Source organism: Diadema antillarum, unplaced genomic scaffold (genome assembly GCF_040938485.1).
Source record: "Diadema antillarum isolate AM-2024a unplaced genomic scaffold, OU_Dant_1.0 seq00000243_RagTag, whole genome shotgun sequence".
NCBI lineage: Eukaryota > Metazoa > Echinodermata > Echinoidea > Diadematoida > Diadematidae > Diadema > Diadema antillarum.
In genome coordinates this window covers 705,530-726,369 of record NW_027271287.1, presented here as the reverse complement: position 1 = coordinate 726,369, position 20,840 = coordinate 705,530, and the positions used below count along the sequence as shown (strand labels likewise).

The 20,840-nt window shown below is 38.7% G+C and overlaps 1 protein-coding gene across 1 annotated transcript in view; it reads left to right on the top strand.

The window, feature by feature from the left end:
* LOC139729485 (uncharacterized) overlaps positions 1–15,690 on the top strand; it is a 41,671-nt gene extending 25,981 nt beyond the window's left edge. Inside the window, exons 2-3 of the mRNA XM_071640410.1 lie at positions 13,611–13,716; positions 15,181–15,690. Coding sequence (XP_071496511.1) covers positions 13,611–13,716; positions 15,181–15,488 — 414 coding nt within the window. The 3' untranslated portion in view covers positions 15,489–15,690. The remainder of the gene's footprint in view (positions 1–13,610; positions 13,717–15,180) is intronic.
* The last annotated feature ends 5,150 nt before the right edge of the window (positions 15,691–20,840 follow it).

Below are 20,840 nucleotides of genomic sequence, written 5' to 3'. Positions count from 1 at the left end.
AGTGAATGCAGCAATATTAGTAGAACACATCAGCGAATTTTTGAGGAAAATCGGACAATCCGTTCAAAAGTTATGAGTGTTTAAAGTTTCGGTGCCGCCATCGCTGGATGAAAAGCCTACTACAGTTCGTGACGTCATGCATGGACAACGATATGGAAGAAAATACAAAGACAATTTGACGTATGCTTTCAGATTTCGTGCATAATGAAAAAGCACTTGGTTTACCTCTTTCAGGAAGCAGGGGGAATGACGTCACCCTTGATTGTCAGTAACAAGTGGAGGGAATATCGAGGGTACTTTTCATGGAAACTTAAATTATATGGAATTGTTTTTTATTATTTCTTTTAGATATTTCTGGTTGTGTTTCTAACTATGTCCCTTTGGACCCAGTTAAAGTTTATTACTACAGGTCATTGGTTACGCAAAGATGAAGATAATGATAGGGACTCTGGAAGAACGTCGACATGTGACCCTTATCGTGAAGAAGATCCTGTCATTATCACGCACAAAGATTACCTTAATGTAGTTGTTTGTATACACTCTTCAGTATTACTTCGCTTGTACACTTCGCGTATATAGCATCGATAGTATAATATACAGGTATGATAAAGCGGAACACATAATGCTAGTTGTGTACACCTTATACCTACTCAAATGTATTATAATCGAATGTAACTGAAAGAAAAAGAATAGTGCAATGCCTTGAGGTAATCTGCTCAGAAATATAAGTGCGGCACATATTTTGAATAGGAATGCTGGTAATTCTTATTCTGCGGACGGTTGATTGCTTTAGATTTCTTTTGTCTGATGTTACGCCCGATTAGATACATATCGTGGGTATTTATATAAGTTAGATCCAAACCTCGTCCCATTCTTAAATGTATTGAATACTATAGTATTCGTCGAGTGTATACATGAGCTGTTCAGGAACATGCGTGAGTTATAGTCGCCTATATCTATTTATACGCTGTATACTTCACTCCCGTTGAAGACGAGTCCCGTTAATTGTATACTCGGGAAGGTGTCTATGGGAAATGCGTGTTGGATAGCGAAATCAAACCGTCCTCATCAACGGGTTAAACAATACACGTGGAAACAAAGGTGCCGGCAGTGGATTTCGACTTTTGCCAACAAGGTGATCAGGGTGTATAGGGCCTACAAGGCAAGTAGTGAAAATGTCATTAATTACGAGTCGATTGCCCCACTTTCAGCATGCCACACCCAGGCCTGTTGTGTGCAAACCTTTCAGAGAACAATTTAAAAAAACAAAACAAACGGGTTGCATACTTTTGCTTCGTTTAATATATAACAGGGTCTATGTATGCCATGTAATGTTTAAGCCATCTTAAAATTATTTCATTTGCATTTGTTTTTGTTTTATTCTATTTTCATTTATTTCTTGATATATCTTTAACCCCGTCACATTAGACGACATATTGTGTGAACATGATTTCACTTGAATTGAATTGAATTTGAATTGAATTCAAAGGTGGAGAGGGTACAGAGTGAAGGAAAATGAACTTGCTGAATTACCGACCCAAATCTTGATCTATATAGTTTTTGTTTACAAATCTATGAAAGGGTTATGAGGTGTTGATATATCGTCATCTCCATTAATTTGTATATGTTGCTGGGACTTATGTTAGGACTCTTCTCTTTTTTAGGGAAGCATGGAACTTTGAAATCCTATACATCTTGCTTAGTAATACATCGTATGTCAAATTCAGAAAAAAAAACTTTGACCATGTCGTGTTCGTTTACTTTATAGGATGCATTCTACGTCTTGCAGTCGAGCGTAGGACATTACCCCGTGCCATCCTTAACGTTCCCCCCCCCCCCTTACATTCTCATAGGCACGGCATAGCTGCCCACTCGTAGTCTCTCGTTGTCCGTTTCCGTTCATTTTTTTGAAGGGATAGAGTATTGCGTCATCAACGATGGGACAAAACACCAGGTCCAGAAACGGACGTTCGCCCGGCTAGCGTCCGATACCGGACGGGTGGCTCGGAAAGATTATTATTACCCGAAGGTCTGGCAGAATCACGTGACCCTCCTGATACTATACTATTTTTTCCTGATGGTGACAGACAGCCCGTTATGATTCTCTTTACAATCATGACTTCAATTAAGAATTCACCAGGGATCATCATTATCTAGAGAGGTTAAACACAAGAATGACAGCTATTTGAAAGGATGGTATCCATCTTTTGACAAACATCACTAAGGGACCTAATGTATTAAAAAACAATGACGTTATCTTTACGTTAGGGATTTTAAATGGAAAATGTTATCAGTGACCTCAAATTAATTGTATGGATGGTACTTTGAGTTTGCAATATATTATAGAATGTGTTCGTCTGAACATGGCCGACCAGCCGGAAGGTCAGAGAAAATATCAGAAGTATAATTGCCACAGACAATGACGTCACAGATAGAAATGTCAGAGGTTAATCATTTTGTGTGGTAATCAAGACAGAGCTAACTTCTCAACAATGTTAACGTAACCAAGGGCACCACGAATGAAAATCAGATTCTATAGTAACTGGTATTTGGATTGATATTTACGTTCGCTGGAATATAATTTTAACATCTGCCATTTATATTCCAGTTTGTCATTTTACCCTTGACATTGTATACCTTTGATATTTTCATTTTTACCTGGGATGACTAGTTTTACCTCGGTTTATTTTTCCCCGTAACATTGTTACTCCAGCAATTTTTCCTTTTACATCTTTACCTGTGACATTTTGCTAATGATGGTTGGCAGCCTCTGACATTTTTACCTCGGACGATATTTTGGAGCAAATCTGAATAATCTGAATGAAATCATTCATTCAACGAACCATACCGATTTTCAAGATTCATGCATATCACCCCGGAAGTGAATGTATGTCATTGAATGTATTTTTCCGCTTCCATTTACCTCAGACTACATGGGTAGACCTATTATAGATGTTCTTTTAACTGGGGGCTCCACTAAATATAGGGCCAGGCACTTCTTACTTTCAAGTAGAAGTTTAAGGATGGATTTGCTCAATAACGGTGCTATGAATCCAATGCACTCAGGACATCGCCATACAGCTGTTTCTATGAAAGAATCACTCCATCCATGTTCAAATCGACTTCGTAATAAAGAGATGTATATATATATATATATTGAAATTAAACAAAATAGAACAGAGAAAGTGTCATCGAAGTCAAACTAAATATTAGCGAGGTATAGACATTTCATTTATTCATATTTCAATCAAACAGTGATAGTGGGCACGATCCTATACCCAGATTGAAAGAGAAGAATTGTGATTTTATATCCTTGCACGATTCTCGTACAAACTTGCCGTTCAAATTGTAAAGAACACTTTAATATCTAACACTTTTGTCAATAATTCAACAGCCCAAATCTTGTCCATTACACAGCAATCATTTCTTAATCATGTAATTTTCAGTGAAAAGACTAATTTCATCAGAGGAAATTTAGTGTAGATTGTCATATTTAGTCACTGGAAGACATTTGAGGCAATACTAATCCTTTGGCCCGATTACATGAATGTGACCACATCGTATCTCGTGCATTAAAAATAAAACATTCTGCAGGAGTTTGAATCTTGTTCGAATTCATTGAAACGGTCACATACTGTTTGAGTTTCCTTTATCACTCAGAATAAATCTTAAGGAGTTTTACTTTAACGTGACCTAACTCGTGAACTCTCTTCGCCGAAGCTTGTCATTTGCAGCACGCGTAGCTTGAAATAATTATGACTGTGTACTGTACTGCCAGACATTATTAATATTTGGATCAGAGAAACACCGTATACAGTTGTCAGTTTCTGTGATGTTAAATGACTAATTTGATGGAAGACCAATTATGAAGGCTGAAGATTCCCTCTCTCGTCCTCTCTCAACGTAATATATTTCCCTCTCTCTGACTCACACTCACACTGACACATATGCAAAAGAAACAAAAACAAAAACAATCCCTCATACTACACATCCTTTTAAAGTCCACCTTCTTCAACCAAAATACTTTAAAAGTGTCGTGTGGTAAATAGACTAGCATTTTAGACACTTATCGGTAGGCATCGTGCAACTTATTCGTATATCCTCTCTTTAGTGCTTGAATGCCTGTATGCAGTGATGACTTTTTCAAGTACATTGGTTTTGAATGGTGGCGTAGCTCGATCGGTATAGAAATGTCTTGGTCTATACAGTGTAAGAGAAGACTTTATGTAGAAATATTTTTCTCTCTCTATTCTTTGGACCATTTGAAACAACGAAGAATCTTAAATGTAAAAATAAATACCCCTCATCGCACAAACATTTCCTCAATACAGATATCACTCTATGGAAGATAATGTGAATATTTCTTTCCAATACCTGATGGGAACTGATGATGCTTTTGCAAACTCTCAAACCTTTTTTGACCTTCAATGGGAGGGGGCACTAAAATACCCCCTCCCCCGACATTTTTCACGTTTATTTTTGAACGAAAAGAAAAATCCCACGCTGAAACTTCATGACTTATAAAGAAATAGAGTGATTTAGAAATTACTTCAGGAACTTGTTCATTCGTAGTTGCTATAGCCTCTCATACAGTAAAAAAATAATTCTATCGAACACAATTGAAAGGGCGAGGGAGAGATCTCAACGAATCCGGAATACACACAATAATGTTGCAAATTATCAAAAATGGAAGAATCTTCCCACGCGAGATGGCGATTTCTCTTTCTTTTGTACCTTATCAGGTCTAACTCAAAATGTTTTTACTCCTTTAGACCAATGTTTCCAAGAGTGACGCGAAGTGAATAATGTGAGTAGGATGTTGACATCAGGGCCTGCGTCCCGGCGAGAGGGCACTGGGCGTCTATGACCAGGATAGGAGGCGCGCGGGTCTTCCCGACTCAAATCATCCTTTTGATGAAATCAATATGAAATCAAATTATCTTTTATGGCATGTCAACACGCTCCCTCCCTTTCCTGCCCATGTCGAATCATGTAAGTCATTCATGTCGTTTGTTTGTGACAAATCGAATTCAAATTGCAGCGTTTAACTGTGATTAATGAACACCAGATTGTTTCTTTTGTCGATGAGTTTTCCCCGCTCACGCTTATGACATTTTCTAACCCTTCCTGTGCCAGTGAGTCAAATGTGAACAAATTCTACACGCATACCTTCGGACAGGGAATTAATACGGCAGGCAGAGGGTTAAAGAGCCGTTTTCGCCTCTGTGGCATTCGGTGACCTTTCACCCGCCGAATACGGATATGCATTCAAATCCCTCGAGTAGACGGGTTTTTGTCATACAACAGAGCACAATACAGACAAAAGCAACAACTGATTGAGGCGGGATGTGTCAAACTATTATTATTACTTCTTCTTTTTTACTTTGTTGAATGCACATAGAACTACTTTTCGTCATGACTTGTGTTTAGAATTAATCTAATAATATGTTAGCTGGGACTTATGGAGGGTAACAACCTTTAAAGCATAGAACTTGAATATCTACATGCATTATTGCTGATCAAAATAATATGATAAACATATCCAACTCATTCAGATACCATTGATTGATTGCAATCAGTTTTCACATGACTCATTTGTTTCTGTCGAAGCTTGCCAATAATCGCGGACACGAACCTAGTACGGAAAATTGAAACAAGATAAAAATGTAAGATATAAATATTCCTATAAAAAGAATGCGCATTCATTTTATCTGGTTTATAAACATGGATGAAACATAGCAAACATTAGCATTGCTAAATTAAGTCATGACGACAAATTGAATTCAGTATCTAATGAAATACTATAACAGTTTATTGGGAGATATAGGAACTCTTTGATGAAGTAATATTAGTTTCTGCCAATTTTTTCATAATGTACATTTTCTATGTCAATTGTCTCTGCTAAAATCATCAGCTCAACGCACTGAAACCCAAAACAAAACATTCATGTAATACATAAAGTCTATAATCAACTATTGAAGAGTGATTGCGATTTCTCGAAGGACGTTGACTGACCCTTTCAATTTATATGACTTTCTTGTCCCTTATGCAAGTTTTATGAAGCTGTTTTTGACTCTTAGCTGACTTCAGTGTTTCATATACTTTAAAATCAACTTGAAGAAGATCTCCCTTTAAACCAATGTTTATATCATGAATATAAAGAGGGCCAATGACCAGATATTGCCTCGACACACCCACCACGGACGTAACACGCTATTGCCTTACACTACGTGGTCAACCGCACTCCACCCTGCGGTATCAACGCCTTCACGCCATTAGCACGTTAACACAAATCTTTCATTCATAACTGCAGGATGAACCGCCGAGCCGATAAACACTCATCAGATACTCATATATAATAGCTGAATATGTCCCTGAAAGCATTCTACTGAATAGCACCATGCTGAAAGTGTACCTGTATTTGAAGGACAAGACAAGAAGAAGTAGAAAGACGAATTAGATATATACATCAACACGAACAGCGTTCATCTAAATTGCCATCAAAATCTCGGGATTTCAAGGCAAAGAAATCATAAGCTTCAGTTTCGAAGCACAAGTGTGCCAAAGCTGCCAAAATTAAAATGTTGGCCTGACTAGGAGTTCCCGTGAACATCACTACACGTATTGAACGCGATGACACCATTTTGACATACCATTGATTGACTTATGAGTCTCGGATGCAATGGAAATCTCGAATGTTGATTTTCGTCACAGAAGTAGCCCCACATCAATGACAGCATGACGATAGTGTATGTAATGATTTTAACCATGATTTGAACCAAAAAGAAAAGAAAAGAAAAAAGAATACCTACTGATCATTTCTGGAATCAATTGCCAAGAATTTGGAAGGATTTGGCTCTTTCCTGCGCGAGTTTCCCGCCCTCACGGTGTCAATTTCACGCTAGGGGAATAGGCGTGGTCTGGCGTGTCAGTTCGGTGCAAGCTATGGTCAAGAACGTGCTCCTAGTGTGCTAGGAGCGACATTTGTTGACTGTGGGAGACTCCGGTAATCACACCAGATTGAGTGTATGAATCCTGTTATAGCCGGGATATATCGTGGAGTGACAAACTTTTATTGCACACTCGGGGAAACACTTGATACGGGCGCACTGATGTAAAAGAGAGATGCCATCGTCACATTAGGCTGTTCGTTGAAAGGAAGAAGAAAATCACAGATATTTATTCATAAATCTTTGGACGTTTGCAGCCCAAGAAATCGGTCCCACAGGTTAGGGAAGATTCTATGATAAAATATAGACCGATCATAACGGTATCTTACTAGGTAGGAAGAGGACATGACAAATAACCCACTTTTTTCATGGAAAAAAGAAATAACACAAATTTATGAACCATTCTTGACTCTTGATCAGTCACATGCTGCATAACTGCAGGAGACGATTTTAGCGTCAAAGTAAGTACAGCTGTACTGGTTATCACTAAATAGTCAAAATTCAAGAAATCTTTCCTGTTCAAACTTTCAAGCTGAAGTCGGAGTCTCTAGAAGAGATAACTACTCTTGTAACCCGCAAATAAAAAATGGGGAGTCGCGCACCTTACGCACACTAATGAATTACTTCCTGTGGTGATCCTCCTGCAAAATAAGTTGGTCAACAAAGAAAGACATGACTACGATAGTGCATAAGCAAAATTAATGGGACGTATACTTTGCTTTGTGACGCTTCGACGGCAAGAGGCCTGCATTCTTACTGCTACTCTGACGAAAGTTTTTGTAAAGTCACTCGTTATCAAATTTCCTAGCAACATATTTGTCTGCCAAATGTATAGTCATTATTACATTGATGACAGGCGATGAATTCGTGAAATCGAGTGATGCCGAGTTAACGTTATACCTAGTAACGTGAATCGTACTTGTAAAGATATTCCCTTAATGAATGCATTACATGCATATATAGATACACATCTGTATCATTGTTTACATTCATCCATAAATATGCTTACTGCATGAAAATGCCACTCGTTTACAGAAATGATGACAAATTGCCATAGCAGTGTTTTTAGAATTCTCACAACTCAAAAGAATCTCCATTTTTTTTAATAGAAGAAAGACGCACTTAAGACGTTTCTTGATTGTGAATCAGCAAGATAAAGCAAAATCAATAATGTGTTGCTTACGTGTGGTACAATGGACAGGGATACAATGCTACGCCTAGCATAAACAGTTATCCATCCGTCTAATATTCATTCGCAAATTCATCCTTCAGTTCATTTACTTATTTTTCACTGCACAAAGGTCCTTAGCTTGAAATGCAAGGTGCAAGGATAAACTGGACAATAAGCAGATAGTTTGGGTACATATCATGGCACCTTCATATGACATACATTCTAATAAATGAATGAATATATAATGAAATAAACAATTTTACTTCATTATTTTGTTCGCTGGCACGTTTCGCATTTATAGGCATACCCTTCTAACAAATGCGTCGATTTCTCACAATCTTCTCTTTGGTCGTTTCTTTTGCGGAGAGGGGTTTCAAGTTGTGTAATGTTTACACTGATGATTTTTCCCTACCGGACAAGCCCCCAGATTTTGACAAATTTGACATATTTTAAGTCCCTCGGATTGATATTCGGGTATCAGTTGATAGATAGAGTATCTTCCTTTCCCCCGAAGTGAGTGGTACCTGACATAGCAACAACTGATGGATGCAAATTTTATTTTAAGTATCGAAATGCGTTCAATAGGAACAGGTGAATTGAATCGGTAATTGTCAGGTCATGATGGAGTATTCGTGTCAATAATATTCAATGCAGGTTTTGACTGATGAGCTATTGGACTATATACATGTTCAACGTAATCAGACTTGGCGAGTTGAATCCTCGAAGTAAGTAAAAATCTTCTCACTGTCAAGAGTAATAAATTTCCTCGATTGCTACATGCATACTATATGTGTATAGAAAAAAAACAACAACAACCCAGTGCTACCAGGAGGTGCGCATTAAAAAGGTTCTGCTATCAGAATCATGTTAATGGGAAGCAGGAAATTTGCCCTTCAAGACAAGCTGTTTCCCGGCCATGCCACAAAAATACTCTCAACAAATTACCCTAGACGATGATAATATGTCGTAGGCTAAATCATGTTACCCGACACAGTGTGCGATGGTCCAGTTTCGCTCATTGTTCAAAGAAATGAAACGATGAAAATTATGGCATCCTTCTCTTATCAGCCAAAACATGTGTGCCTGGGTGCGACTGCTGGCAGTCAGGCTTCAATACCACTGCTCAAGAAGAAACTGGAACGTGCAAATTATCGATGCCAACTAACCGTGAACGAAGGGGGATAACCGCCCCCCTCTGGCCTGGCAAAGGGGGGAACGGTACTTTTACTCTTTCCTCACGGCCCCATTTTCGAATTCCTGTCAGGGCGTTTGTTTTCTCTCTCCGTGAAAAAACGGACGACGCAAGAATGTGATTTGCGCACAGCCTGCAGTAACTCGCCTTACCCAAAATGTTCCTCATTGTCATTCCGGGCGTACCTGGGAATATGTGAAGGAAATTATGTAGGAAAGAGAAGCGCCAGGACGTACACGCCCTGGCGTACCCTATAGACGCGTCCAGTTTGTCCTTTCCTTTGGGTATCAGAGGAGGGACATCTGATCTTTGTTCAAGTTAAGTGAGATAAATACGATAACTACCAAACAAACATATCAGTAAATGTTACATCAAAAGAGAAAAGAGTGTCTCATTTTATTAGCGAAACATAGCGCTGTCAGTCACAATCATAATATGATCATTTGATGAGCCGCTGATGCAAGAGCCTCAGAGCTCTCACATTGTTTCTTATGAAACGATATTATTCATAGATAGCATTTGGGTAATAAGTAAGGATGTAAACCCTTTAATAAACTCATTGCTATTTTTTTTCATTACTTTCGACAACTCGACAACTTTTTAAAAAGTTACTTGGAAAATAAATTCAAATTGGGATAGAAACAAAAAAGTGCGTTAATGTGTATGGGTAAAGATGTGAGACGATAAGGTCATATCCCATTTGCATAATACTTAGTGATCAATATCACTGTTTTCTCAAAACAGGTGAAATTTCTAATTCTGCCATTCTGTCGGGTTTTTGTGATGACACTCTATCTGTTTGACTGTTTTTGTTTTTTTTAGATGTTCTTTAGAGACGTTTTGCATGTGGAGTGGCGCTTTCCTTTAATGAGCTTAGATAATCTTGGGAATAAACTACCCAGAATTGAACCCTTCAGTCGCGAATTCATTGTGGTTCGTTGTCAGGTACAGATGTTAAAGTATTACATGCTATCTTGCGTAGGTGATCATGGAGGCTTTCCTGGAAAAAAAAATTCATCCATCATATCCATTTTAATCTAACCAATGACTTCAAACTACAATGCAATGACTAGTCTTTTTATCAAGTACTTCAAGAATGGGTAGATGCTAGGTTGACACGCATGCATAATAATTGTCAAAATATGAAAATCTCACTTTAGCAAAGTCAGACTTTTTACGTTATATAAATACGTGACATAATATACCATATCACGTATACATATTTACTGTAATCAATGTAATCAATGTAATCAATGATAACATATTACATACCACGAATATAATATTAAATATAAAACCGGGTTCGACATTAGCGGCCCGGGGCCACTGAAAATTAATGTCGGGTCACCAAATTTATCTTTCGGTGGCCGCTAATATCGCGGGCAGCTAAAATGACAAATCATTTTTCATATTTCCTACTATTTCTGGCCACCAAAATTTCAAATTCAAAGATTTTAGTGGCTCTTACGGGCCACCAGAGAAAATAAATTAGTGTCGAGCTAATATGTATATCTATCAATAAATAAATAAAAAAAAAAAAAAAAAAAAATATATATATATATATATATATATATATATATTCATATGTATATATATATTAATGTATATATACATATATATATAATATATATATATATGATATATATATATACATATGTATATATATATATGTATATATACATATATATAATATATATATATATAATATATATAATATATATATATATATATATATATATATATATATAGACTGTATCTATATTTAAATCATAAATCACTCGTCAGTTCGGGTATAAATTTCCAACGCGGGTCTGAGACTTTTCTAGGAAAAACTCCCAGGGGAAATCGTCATCATATTTTGTAGTAGCCCTAGGACAATATATTAACCTTGACCAAACGGGAGGAGGACGATGAAAGTGGGTGAGGAATTATCCAGAAGGTCTTTTCCGGGTTAGTTATTCCGGCAACTTCTTTGGATATTACCATGTCACGGTCAAAACTCTCATCAAATACTGAATTCATTCGCAAATAATGAGAAACGAAACCATCTTTTGGTTATAAGCCTATGACAAAGAAACAAAAGTGTTACCAGTACATGAAATCACGTTTGAGTAAATTACTCAAATGATGTTTTACCTGATTTAAAGAGCAGAACTACTGCTTCGATCACCAAGTTACCTATACTTAGATACTCAAGCTTCTAAACTTGTATACATCGTTGCTTCTGATGTGGCAAAACTTTTGCCAAAGATTGTAAAGACAAGATACAATACTGGCCTATCTATTTTGCATAATATGATTAATGCAAATTATGTGTGTCAGGGCCCGAGACACGTTGTTTTCTTTTTTCTTCTTTTTTATTAAGAAATCGTGGACAGTGAGCGTTTTATAGGCCTAAATATGAACAAAAGTAGGCCCTAATATGACAAGAAACAATTAACGTCCGTGCCTGCTTTGCTATGTAGGCACCTCAAAGGGAAACAGTGAAGCGTTATAGCTAATAAATGTTAGTTTGTTTTTGTGTTGTTTTTGGTCAGATTGGGCTAACAATTTACGTACACTATACATGCTTTCCTCGTCATATCATACAAAAAACCAAACAAACAAAAATATTGTTGTGTTGTATAGTTTTATACAGTTACACTCGCGGAGAAAGCATAGGACCAAAATCTCAGGCATCATTCTTCCACATCAATTTTTATTGTCCATTTATTGGAGGCGAGGCGATAAAAGAAGTACCTGGGTATAGGCGGAAATCTAATTATGTCAGATCGGAATATCTCTAATTGGCCTGTATCTGTGCGCATCGGGAGTTCGTCTGGTCAACTGCTGGAGAGACAAAATTATATTACAGCATTTCATTAAAAACAAGCAATTCATCAATTTGTGTGAATGGCACGATAATGCCCAGCTCCGGTTAAGATGTGAATGAGAATAATATATGCAATCTACTTACACCGGTATACAATCCAGCATGATTATTAACTCACTCTTTAAAGCGTTTAATGACAGTTTAATTCTGTGGATTAGAATAACCTCACTGGATTGGCACTATAAGCCAGTTCACAGTTAGCAATGGTCTACAATGACCTCTGAACCACAGACTTGTCAAAACATGGATTAATCTTTTAATCATATTAGAAGAGCAGTTAAAAACATGCAAAACAAAACGGGGTAATCTACATGTAAGTGCTGCATGAATGGCTTTTGTTAATATCGTTCAAAAGAATAAACGTTCACCTCCTATAAGGACAGTATGTGCACCAAGGGCATACATGAATATCTCGCGTTTGTCATGAACACCTATCCAGTTTTACAAATGCCTCAGTTACAAGTCAATTTCAAAAGAAGGTCCGCAATGACCATTGTGTCTTCACATGCCCAGATTTTAACTGTGCACTGGCTCATACCAAAAGATGTTATACTGACATTATCCCTAGGACTATCCAGGTATTCTATGGGATTATGTGCACTGATGAATAAACATTTTTGCTGCAGAGACTTTGTTCAACCAGAGACATTCCCGAAAGGGGCAAAATGTTCCGTATACTCCGTATACATTATTCACGATGTATAAGTTATCTGACCTTGCACTGTGCATAAATTTATGTATTTTGTCAACATGGATAATGTACATTTTTTGTGTGGTGTTTGTTGCAGTTTTACAGATTATTTGATTAAAGGGACTGTACAGTACTTGTTGAGGTGGGGATTCATGTTTTGAAAATTCCTCAGTGAGATAATGAGAAACCTCTCATGAAATATGAAAGAGCATGTAATTTTAAGAAGGATTCAACGTTTATTTGATGAAAATTGGTTTTCAAAATAAATGGCTGAGATATCCAAAAAAGTGCTAGTGATAAAAGGCGACAGGCCACGCCTTTTATTAGGATCTCTTTGTTTCACCTTGTTTTTGGATATCTCAGCCATTTCAAAACCGATTTTCATCAAATAAACTTTTGATACCCCTTAGAATTGCATGCTCTTTCACATCTCATAAAGTGGTTTCTGAATATCTCGCAAAACGTTAAAAGCTAAATCCTCACCTCAACCAGAACTGTACACACCCTTTAAAAAAAAACCAACAACTTGTTCAACGTCGGTGATACAGCAAGAATCGCTAATCCTGTCTGTTTTTGTCTCCTATAATCTCCGTATCATCCTCGTTGCATCCTTAGAAGACATGTTCATTTTTCATGCAAGATGAACTAACAAATGCTATAATAGTGTATGAGCATTCAAGAAAGAAAACTGATTTTGATCCATTTCTTAATTTGCTGTCTTTTTTCCCACACAGGGAGTCCAGCCTTCTACAAAGCGTGAATCTGGTAGTAATCTGTCCGTTATGGCGAAGCCACTCACATTTATGAGGAAACTCGTCATGGAGTTCGACGGGATAAAAGGTAAAAGGGAGTCACTGAAAATGCAATAAACAAGCTAAATTTGTTTTGATTTCTATAGTGTATTATGTGATAGTTGAGCATCGTGGCGAAATGGATTAGGTTCTGGATTTTATAACAGGAGGTCCTGGGTTTGGATCCCTTCTGTTTCTCTTATAAAATCCAGAGCCTAATCCGCTTCAACAGAACAAGTTGGTGTGCGCTAAATACCCCTCTTTATCCAGGCGCATGGTGTCCTGACAACACTATGGTATGGGGACTGTAGTAGGGTCTTCTAATAGACCGGTTTCCTGTATGAATTCAAATAGATCATTACTGATTTTATTTCCATGATCATTACTTTGCAATTATTATTGCTTTTATCAATATTATTCATGTTTCAAAACCATCTGTATCAATGAAAAATATGAATTAAAAGTATGTGTTAATGACAGCCGGATCAGAGTAAACATGTATCGTGCATTTCGAGAGGATAAGCAAATGGACTTCCTAATAATTTTGGCATATTTTTGCCAGTTTCCAAGATGAAATGAGAGCGATTGTACATGTAAATTAATTGTTTCATTGCCACTTTCCCTTTGCACATTGCTATCACCAACTAAGAAAGAAAAAAAAATGTTTAGGGCCCGGTCACACTGCCCAAAAGTCGCGTAAACGCATGAATCACGTCAGAAATTCGAGCCTTAATACGCGATACATGCGCGATTTGCGCATAATCATGAGTTTGTCTGACGTGGAACCTTCGTAGTTGTCCGCCGATGTGCGCCGGATCGGCGCTTTACGCGATTCCAGGTTTTGAGCAGCTCAAAACTCGGCTTCGCGTAAAAGTTTACGCAGTATTGCGCTGTTTTACGTAATTTTTGCATAGTTTCGTAGTTCTTATGCAATATATTGCGCGAAATATGCGTGGAATATCAGTGTTAATTCGCGAAAATGTTGCCGCTGTCGCGTTCATGCGCGAATCATGCGCGATTCTTATGCAGTTCGTTAGTGATAATGCGCAGATTATGCGTAGTTTTCCGTGGACCTCAGTCGTCGCGCACAACCACGAATTCGCCCTATTTAGGGCCTTTGCGTGCCTATGCGCTGAAAGTGCGTGGTTTGTTAGTGAAGTTTGCGTGATCTTTCCGTAGTTCTTGCGCAATTCATTGGTGATTTTCATCGCGTAAATCAGCCAAAATTTTCGACGGACGAGCATGCACAACCAAATTTCTTGCGTGATTCATGCGTTTACGCGACTTTTGGGCAGTAGGACCGGGCCTTTTCGGAGTGTTCATAATATGATATAATAAGAATTGGACATGACATTGGGGTTCAAGCATTTACCTAATTATGTATAGGTCCTACATATACATTGTATGGTGTGCATGTGTGTACATGTTTGTATATGTAATATAGAGTCAGATAGACAGGGCAGATAGACAGACAGAGTCACTCATTGTTGTTTATTACTTCACGCCTATACAGATACAGACTTGTTCAAAGGTGAAGACGCCTCGGCCAATTCTGACGTCATCCATGATACCCTGAAAAGGGTCGCCCGCGACACGGAGCCCAGCTTGGGTAGCTCATCCACCGGATCGTCGTGGGTGTCGAACCTCAGTCCCGCCGCTGTCGTCGGCACCATTGTCGGCAGCACTGTGGCTCTCTTCATCATCGTGGTCCTGGCCGCCATCATCTGCTCGTACAAGAACTACCCGTCGGCCGATGTGCGCCGACGAGCCAACGATGTGTACGAGAACGACCACCGACGCCAGGCCGAGCTTAGGATGTGAGGGCTTGTGTTCATTTGATGAAAAAGAAACACAAAAAGACAAAGAACTTCATGAAACGGTTTTGGACCAAGATTATTATTATTGGGAAAGGGACCAAGATCAGGTGCGAGAATCCCGGTGGATATCAACGTACATAAACGGTCACATTGACAACCGTCATGTACGTACAATAAGGAGCTTTAGATTTTCGCGACGGGGACGTAGAGAGCTACTTGATGCACGATCATGGGGGCGCCATTTTATTTTTTATACGTTACATGCGTCTCAGCGTAACCTCCCAATCAAAAGCTACTTTTCAGCACGATGCAGGGGGAGAGGAGAACGTCCAACCCACTCGTCGCCTCAAGCGTCCGCGCAGCAAATCTAAAGCTCCCTAATAATGTACGACTCAAACCCAAGACTCCTGCTTCCTGTCGAGAATAATGCATAAAGTGAATAAACGAGTGCATGAAATGAAGAAATTTACAATGAATCAAAGATGAGTGTGTATGTAGATAAACACGCCACAGGTGCGAATAGCAGAGTCGAAAAGTAATGACCACTTATTTCAAGCAATGAACATGCTGTATACAGTGTTGCCTGATTTAGTTTTCTTATTCTGACATTGTTTTCGTTTGGGATAAAAATAAGCTTAACATGCAGTTAAATCTGCGGCGCAACTCCCTTTTTTTCACTATGGTTTAATATCTCACGGTCTATGAAGTCTAAAATCTGATGAGTGCGTTGTCAATAGCTTCGGTCCAGAAAGATACGATTATAACTAAACGCCATCCTCCATGTACATGTTGTGGGAATTCTCACACGGCGATGCATTCTCTTATCAAACGGGTTTTCCCCTGTATTAGTTACATTGTCACTCGTTTATGCATAATACAGTTTTTGTATTCGTAGTCATTTGAGCTTATTAAAATCTTTCCAGTACAGCGTGAAACGTAGCAAAACATAAATACGGTTCCATTTGCCTTTTGATTATAAAAAATACATACTTAACTGCGGAGAAGGTCAGATGAAAAAGTGATAAATGCGCATCTACTTTCTCGTGATACTGACGACTGATGACTGAATTCGGATGGGGGGGGGGGGGGGGGGAATTGGTAAACAATCATGGTGAATTCTGTAATCTATGCCGAAAAAAATGTAGTGTGCTTTGCGACCGCATACCGCTGTTGATAGATGCAGTCTCGAATTTTAGACAGCTGTTCAATCTGTGACATCATGAGGAAAGACAAGATTGTTTTGCAATTTGGAATGATTGGACTTGACATTTTTAATCGTGCAATTCTCTAAAAAATCGTTGGTGTGTTATTATGTGTATTATTATGTCCGTATGTGTGTTGAAAAAACTGCAATTTGCAATAAGATTTTTGCGTTTTAGACAAATGTGCTCTCTGTCTCTCTCATTCTATTGTATTTCTTATTATTTTATTCCTGGTATACAATTTACTCAGTTTTTGCGTTCTTATAATCATTCACAACATTATTGTATACAGCTATGGAGTCACGTGCCAATCGATGCAATTGATTTTTTTTTCTACTTACTCACGTTGATGGAATATATGTTACTCTGTGTTATAATCATGTGGTGTGATGTGGGATGACATCTTCTTCCGCCCTTAGATTGCACTGATTATGAAGAAGGTTTTTTTTTTAAAGAATCCGTCGATACAAATTGGAAAAATTATTCCGCATTTTCGTTAAGTATCCATTATTTTGATCAAAAATAATGAACGGGTTCGACCGGTTGTGCAAATTTGTGTTCGTATTTCCACCAATAAGCATTGGGTAGTTTGTGTATATAAAGTATATACAGGATTATATACCAATCAGTATTAATTAATGTTGACTTCAAACAGATGTGCATATGGCATCACGTCCCTGTGGTCGTTGTGAAATATCACTTTCAAATCTCTATGTATGTGTATTCCTGGCAACTGTTTGCTTACCCGTCGAAAATTGCATTCTCTGTGTGACGTTTGTAATTAAATATGCGAAATTATAAATGTATATACATAATTTTCATAAGAAAACTTGGCTCTTCTCTGTCATTTCTTTACCCAGTAAGTCTGCTTTGTCTTCGAAAGTCACAATGAGAATGATCGATTGGTGCACGTTTTTCCCTACATGTTTTATCAAATCCTATCTAAACCTGACCAGGGAGGTTCTCTTCCCACCTCCCTGACCTGACTAATCGTTTCGTTGTGCAAAACACGTAGTTGCACCACAGTACAGCAAGAGTGCACAAAGCAATTTTGACGTAATGACAAAGTAATCACGCGCCCTCTCACGGCCAGTGATGCATGATCAACAGGCTGACGAAAAAAAAAAAGAACTAGTGAAAAGATTGAAAGAAGTGAAAGAAAATAAGGAAGAAAGAAAAACATACAAGGAGAGGGAGAGAGAGAGGAAAAATGAAAGACAAAGAGAAAGTGACGTGTTACAATGAATATACTATCATTTTGCGTGTGTGTGTGTGTGTGTATGTGTGTATTTATGTCTGTGTGTAGTGTGTGTGTGTGAGGGTGTGCGAGAATATAGGATGTAAGTTAACACGACAAACTCTCATTTATAGGCGTCGTTAGCTATCCCATAATTCCACATCATCAACAATAACTAAGCTGTGATTTTTCTTTTTAGAATACGAATTCTTTTTATGAATGTATTTTCAGAATATCAGAAAGCTATGTTCACGATTGTGGTGTTGTCAGAGCGCAGTTACGCTCCCAATCAATTGCACGATTCTCTCCATGAGAAGTAAAAGCTAAGGTTTGAATTAAGAAGCGGCATTATCATCGAGCTGGGCAGGAAATGAAGTGCTCTCTTCCACTCATTTCTCTAAAGAGATCCTTTGATTGTCCTTTAACTTTTTAATTGTGTGTTTTGTTTGTTCCTTGTTTGCTTTTGATTTATGTATGGTCTTAGTCTGTCTTGTGGGAGTACAATATGATTTTGATTTGATTTGATTTGATTTGATTTATTGGTTTCTGTATCATCATAGTACATACACATTCATATACAAACATAAATATAAGTTGCATTTTCTTCTTCATTGCCTTTGTACAATGTACAGCAGGAGTGCAACAAAACATACAACAATGAATAATATGATTGTGTTAACACTTTTCCTAACTCTTACCAATATACCTCACAATCTCCTAGCAAACTCATCAAATTTGATTCGATTTCGACGTGCTGATAAAATCATTCTCCATGCGACGCAGAGATTGACATATCTTTACAATCTTTCCCGATTGTGTCGAGAGAGTACTCCTAAACACGAACACAAACATTCACAACATGGTGCTCGCCCTGATAAACCCATTTTGGCAGTCTGCGCTCTCTCGTTTTCCACACTCACACTCATTCTCTGCACCAAAATTAACGTAGACACCATGGGCGGATCCAGGAATTCCGTAAATGGGAGGCGCCTTTACAAAATTAAAGGGGGCGCACGCTTTCCCCTTATTTCTTTTGTTTAAAAAAAGAAATAAATAAAGAGGGGGCGCGCGCCCGGTGCGCCCCCCTCTGGATCCGCCACTGGACACATTCACTCACTCGACAACCGTCAAAGATACATGCATACTCTGGACACCCGTCAAAGATACACACTCTCGTCACCGACTTTCGTCACTTTCGTCACCATAGCTTAATGTATGCTCCCTCTATATTTTAATACCGGCCTCTCAAATCACCCACATCGAACTCGGGTTCCTCGAAACTTGGTTGGATGAGGGCGGGAAAGACAGCTGCGAGGCGAACGACGCCGAATGGGAAGAAAAGTAACAATAGAGAAGACGTCGCCGCGACTCGAAAGACCAACAAATGGCTCGCGCTCTCACCACAAAGCCACCGCAGGACGTCGTCTGAGACGTCTCCAAAAAGGGGGACAACTCATTCACCCGGAAGTCGCGGCGACTTCTAGGAGACTTCTAGGAGACTTTTATGGTAAGCCGTTATAGGGGTTTTCTCGGTTGCGGAAACGTCTCCGCGACGTCTCTACATCATTGCCGGTATAGGTCACCATGGGTCTCCGCAAGGTTGCGGAGACTTCTCCCAAGTCAAGGACAAAATGGAGACGGAATCGAGACGGAATGGCCGCAACTGATGGAGACGTCGCAGAGACGTCGCGGAGAGGTCTTCGAGACCAGATGAGTTTGTTGTTTCAAACATTCCTATATTCCATGTACCATCAAGGACTGGAACTCATTACCACCGGACATTCAGAGCACACAGTCAACAACACTTTTAAACTTCGAGCAACTTTTTCCGTAACCAAAGACTCAAGCTATAAGAACTAACAGAGCAACATCGCACACTCACCCTTCCTTCTAGTTTGATTCCAGATGGAACGTTGAGGAGTATTTTGAAGAAGAAGAAGAAGAAGAAGATAATTATACCAAAAAGTCTCCGAATTAGTTGTTTCTCCCGCAACTCCGATCCGCCCCCTACCCCCACCCCCGTTTCCAGGACGTCGCGGAGACGTCTCCGCATCCATCAGTCGAGAATCGAGTCTGTTGTCTTCACGGCAATGAGATACCAACTTACATGTTGAAAGACTTCACAAAGTGATTATTATTATGGAGATGGAAGCCTTCAGTAAGATACGCGTGAGGGAGGAGGAGGAGGAGGAGGAGGAGGAGAAGGAAAAGGAGGATTGAAAGTCTAGATTCTTTTTTTGTTTGTTTAAGACTCTGAAGTGGATCATGGAAGGAAGTGTGAAACACTTGAGATGAGCTCGCTAGAGCATAGGTGGTGGAGAGAGGAGTGTTGGAGATACGGAATTATTATTGTGTAGACTGGAAAGACAGTTGCCGGCACGCAGACGACATGGCCAAAATGACGTGAAGAAGAGGAAGTACCGAGAAAAAAAAATGAAAGGAAAAGAAAAGAAAGTAAAGAAAACAAACATAAAAAGGATTATGGGGTATGGGTTAGGCAAGAGGAATGTAAACCGGCGATTTGCTGACAATACTTACCATGTTCAAGACCATCAGGCTGCGTTCACATAGAAGTATTCGGTATTCGGTATTCGGTATTTGTTATTCGCTATTCGAGCACCGAATACACCATCACCCGCACCGTCAACTCACCATCCCATGCAGTGAGGATTTTTTCCTCCTACATCCCAGCAAATCTTATTAACAATTTCTAAACTACATCAAAATATCAGTCTACATGCCTATTTTTGCTAAAGGGCAAATCCAGACCAAAAGTGTCATTATTTCATAAACGAGAGACGGTATACGCTGCAAGAAAATCGAACAAGTTCGATTCCCACTTTGCTATACTTTTCGCAGCTATTCGTACTTTCGAATAGTGCCCTCCTATGTGAACCGGTGTGAGGAAATCCTATCG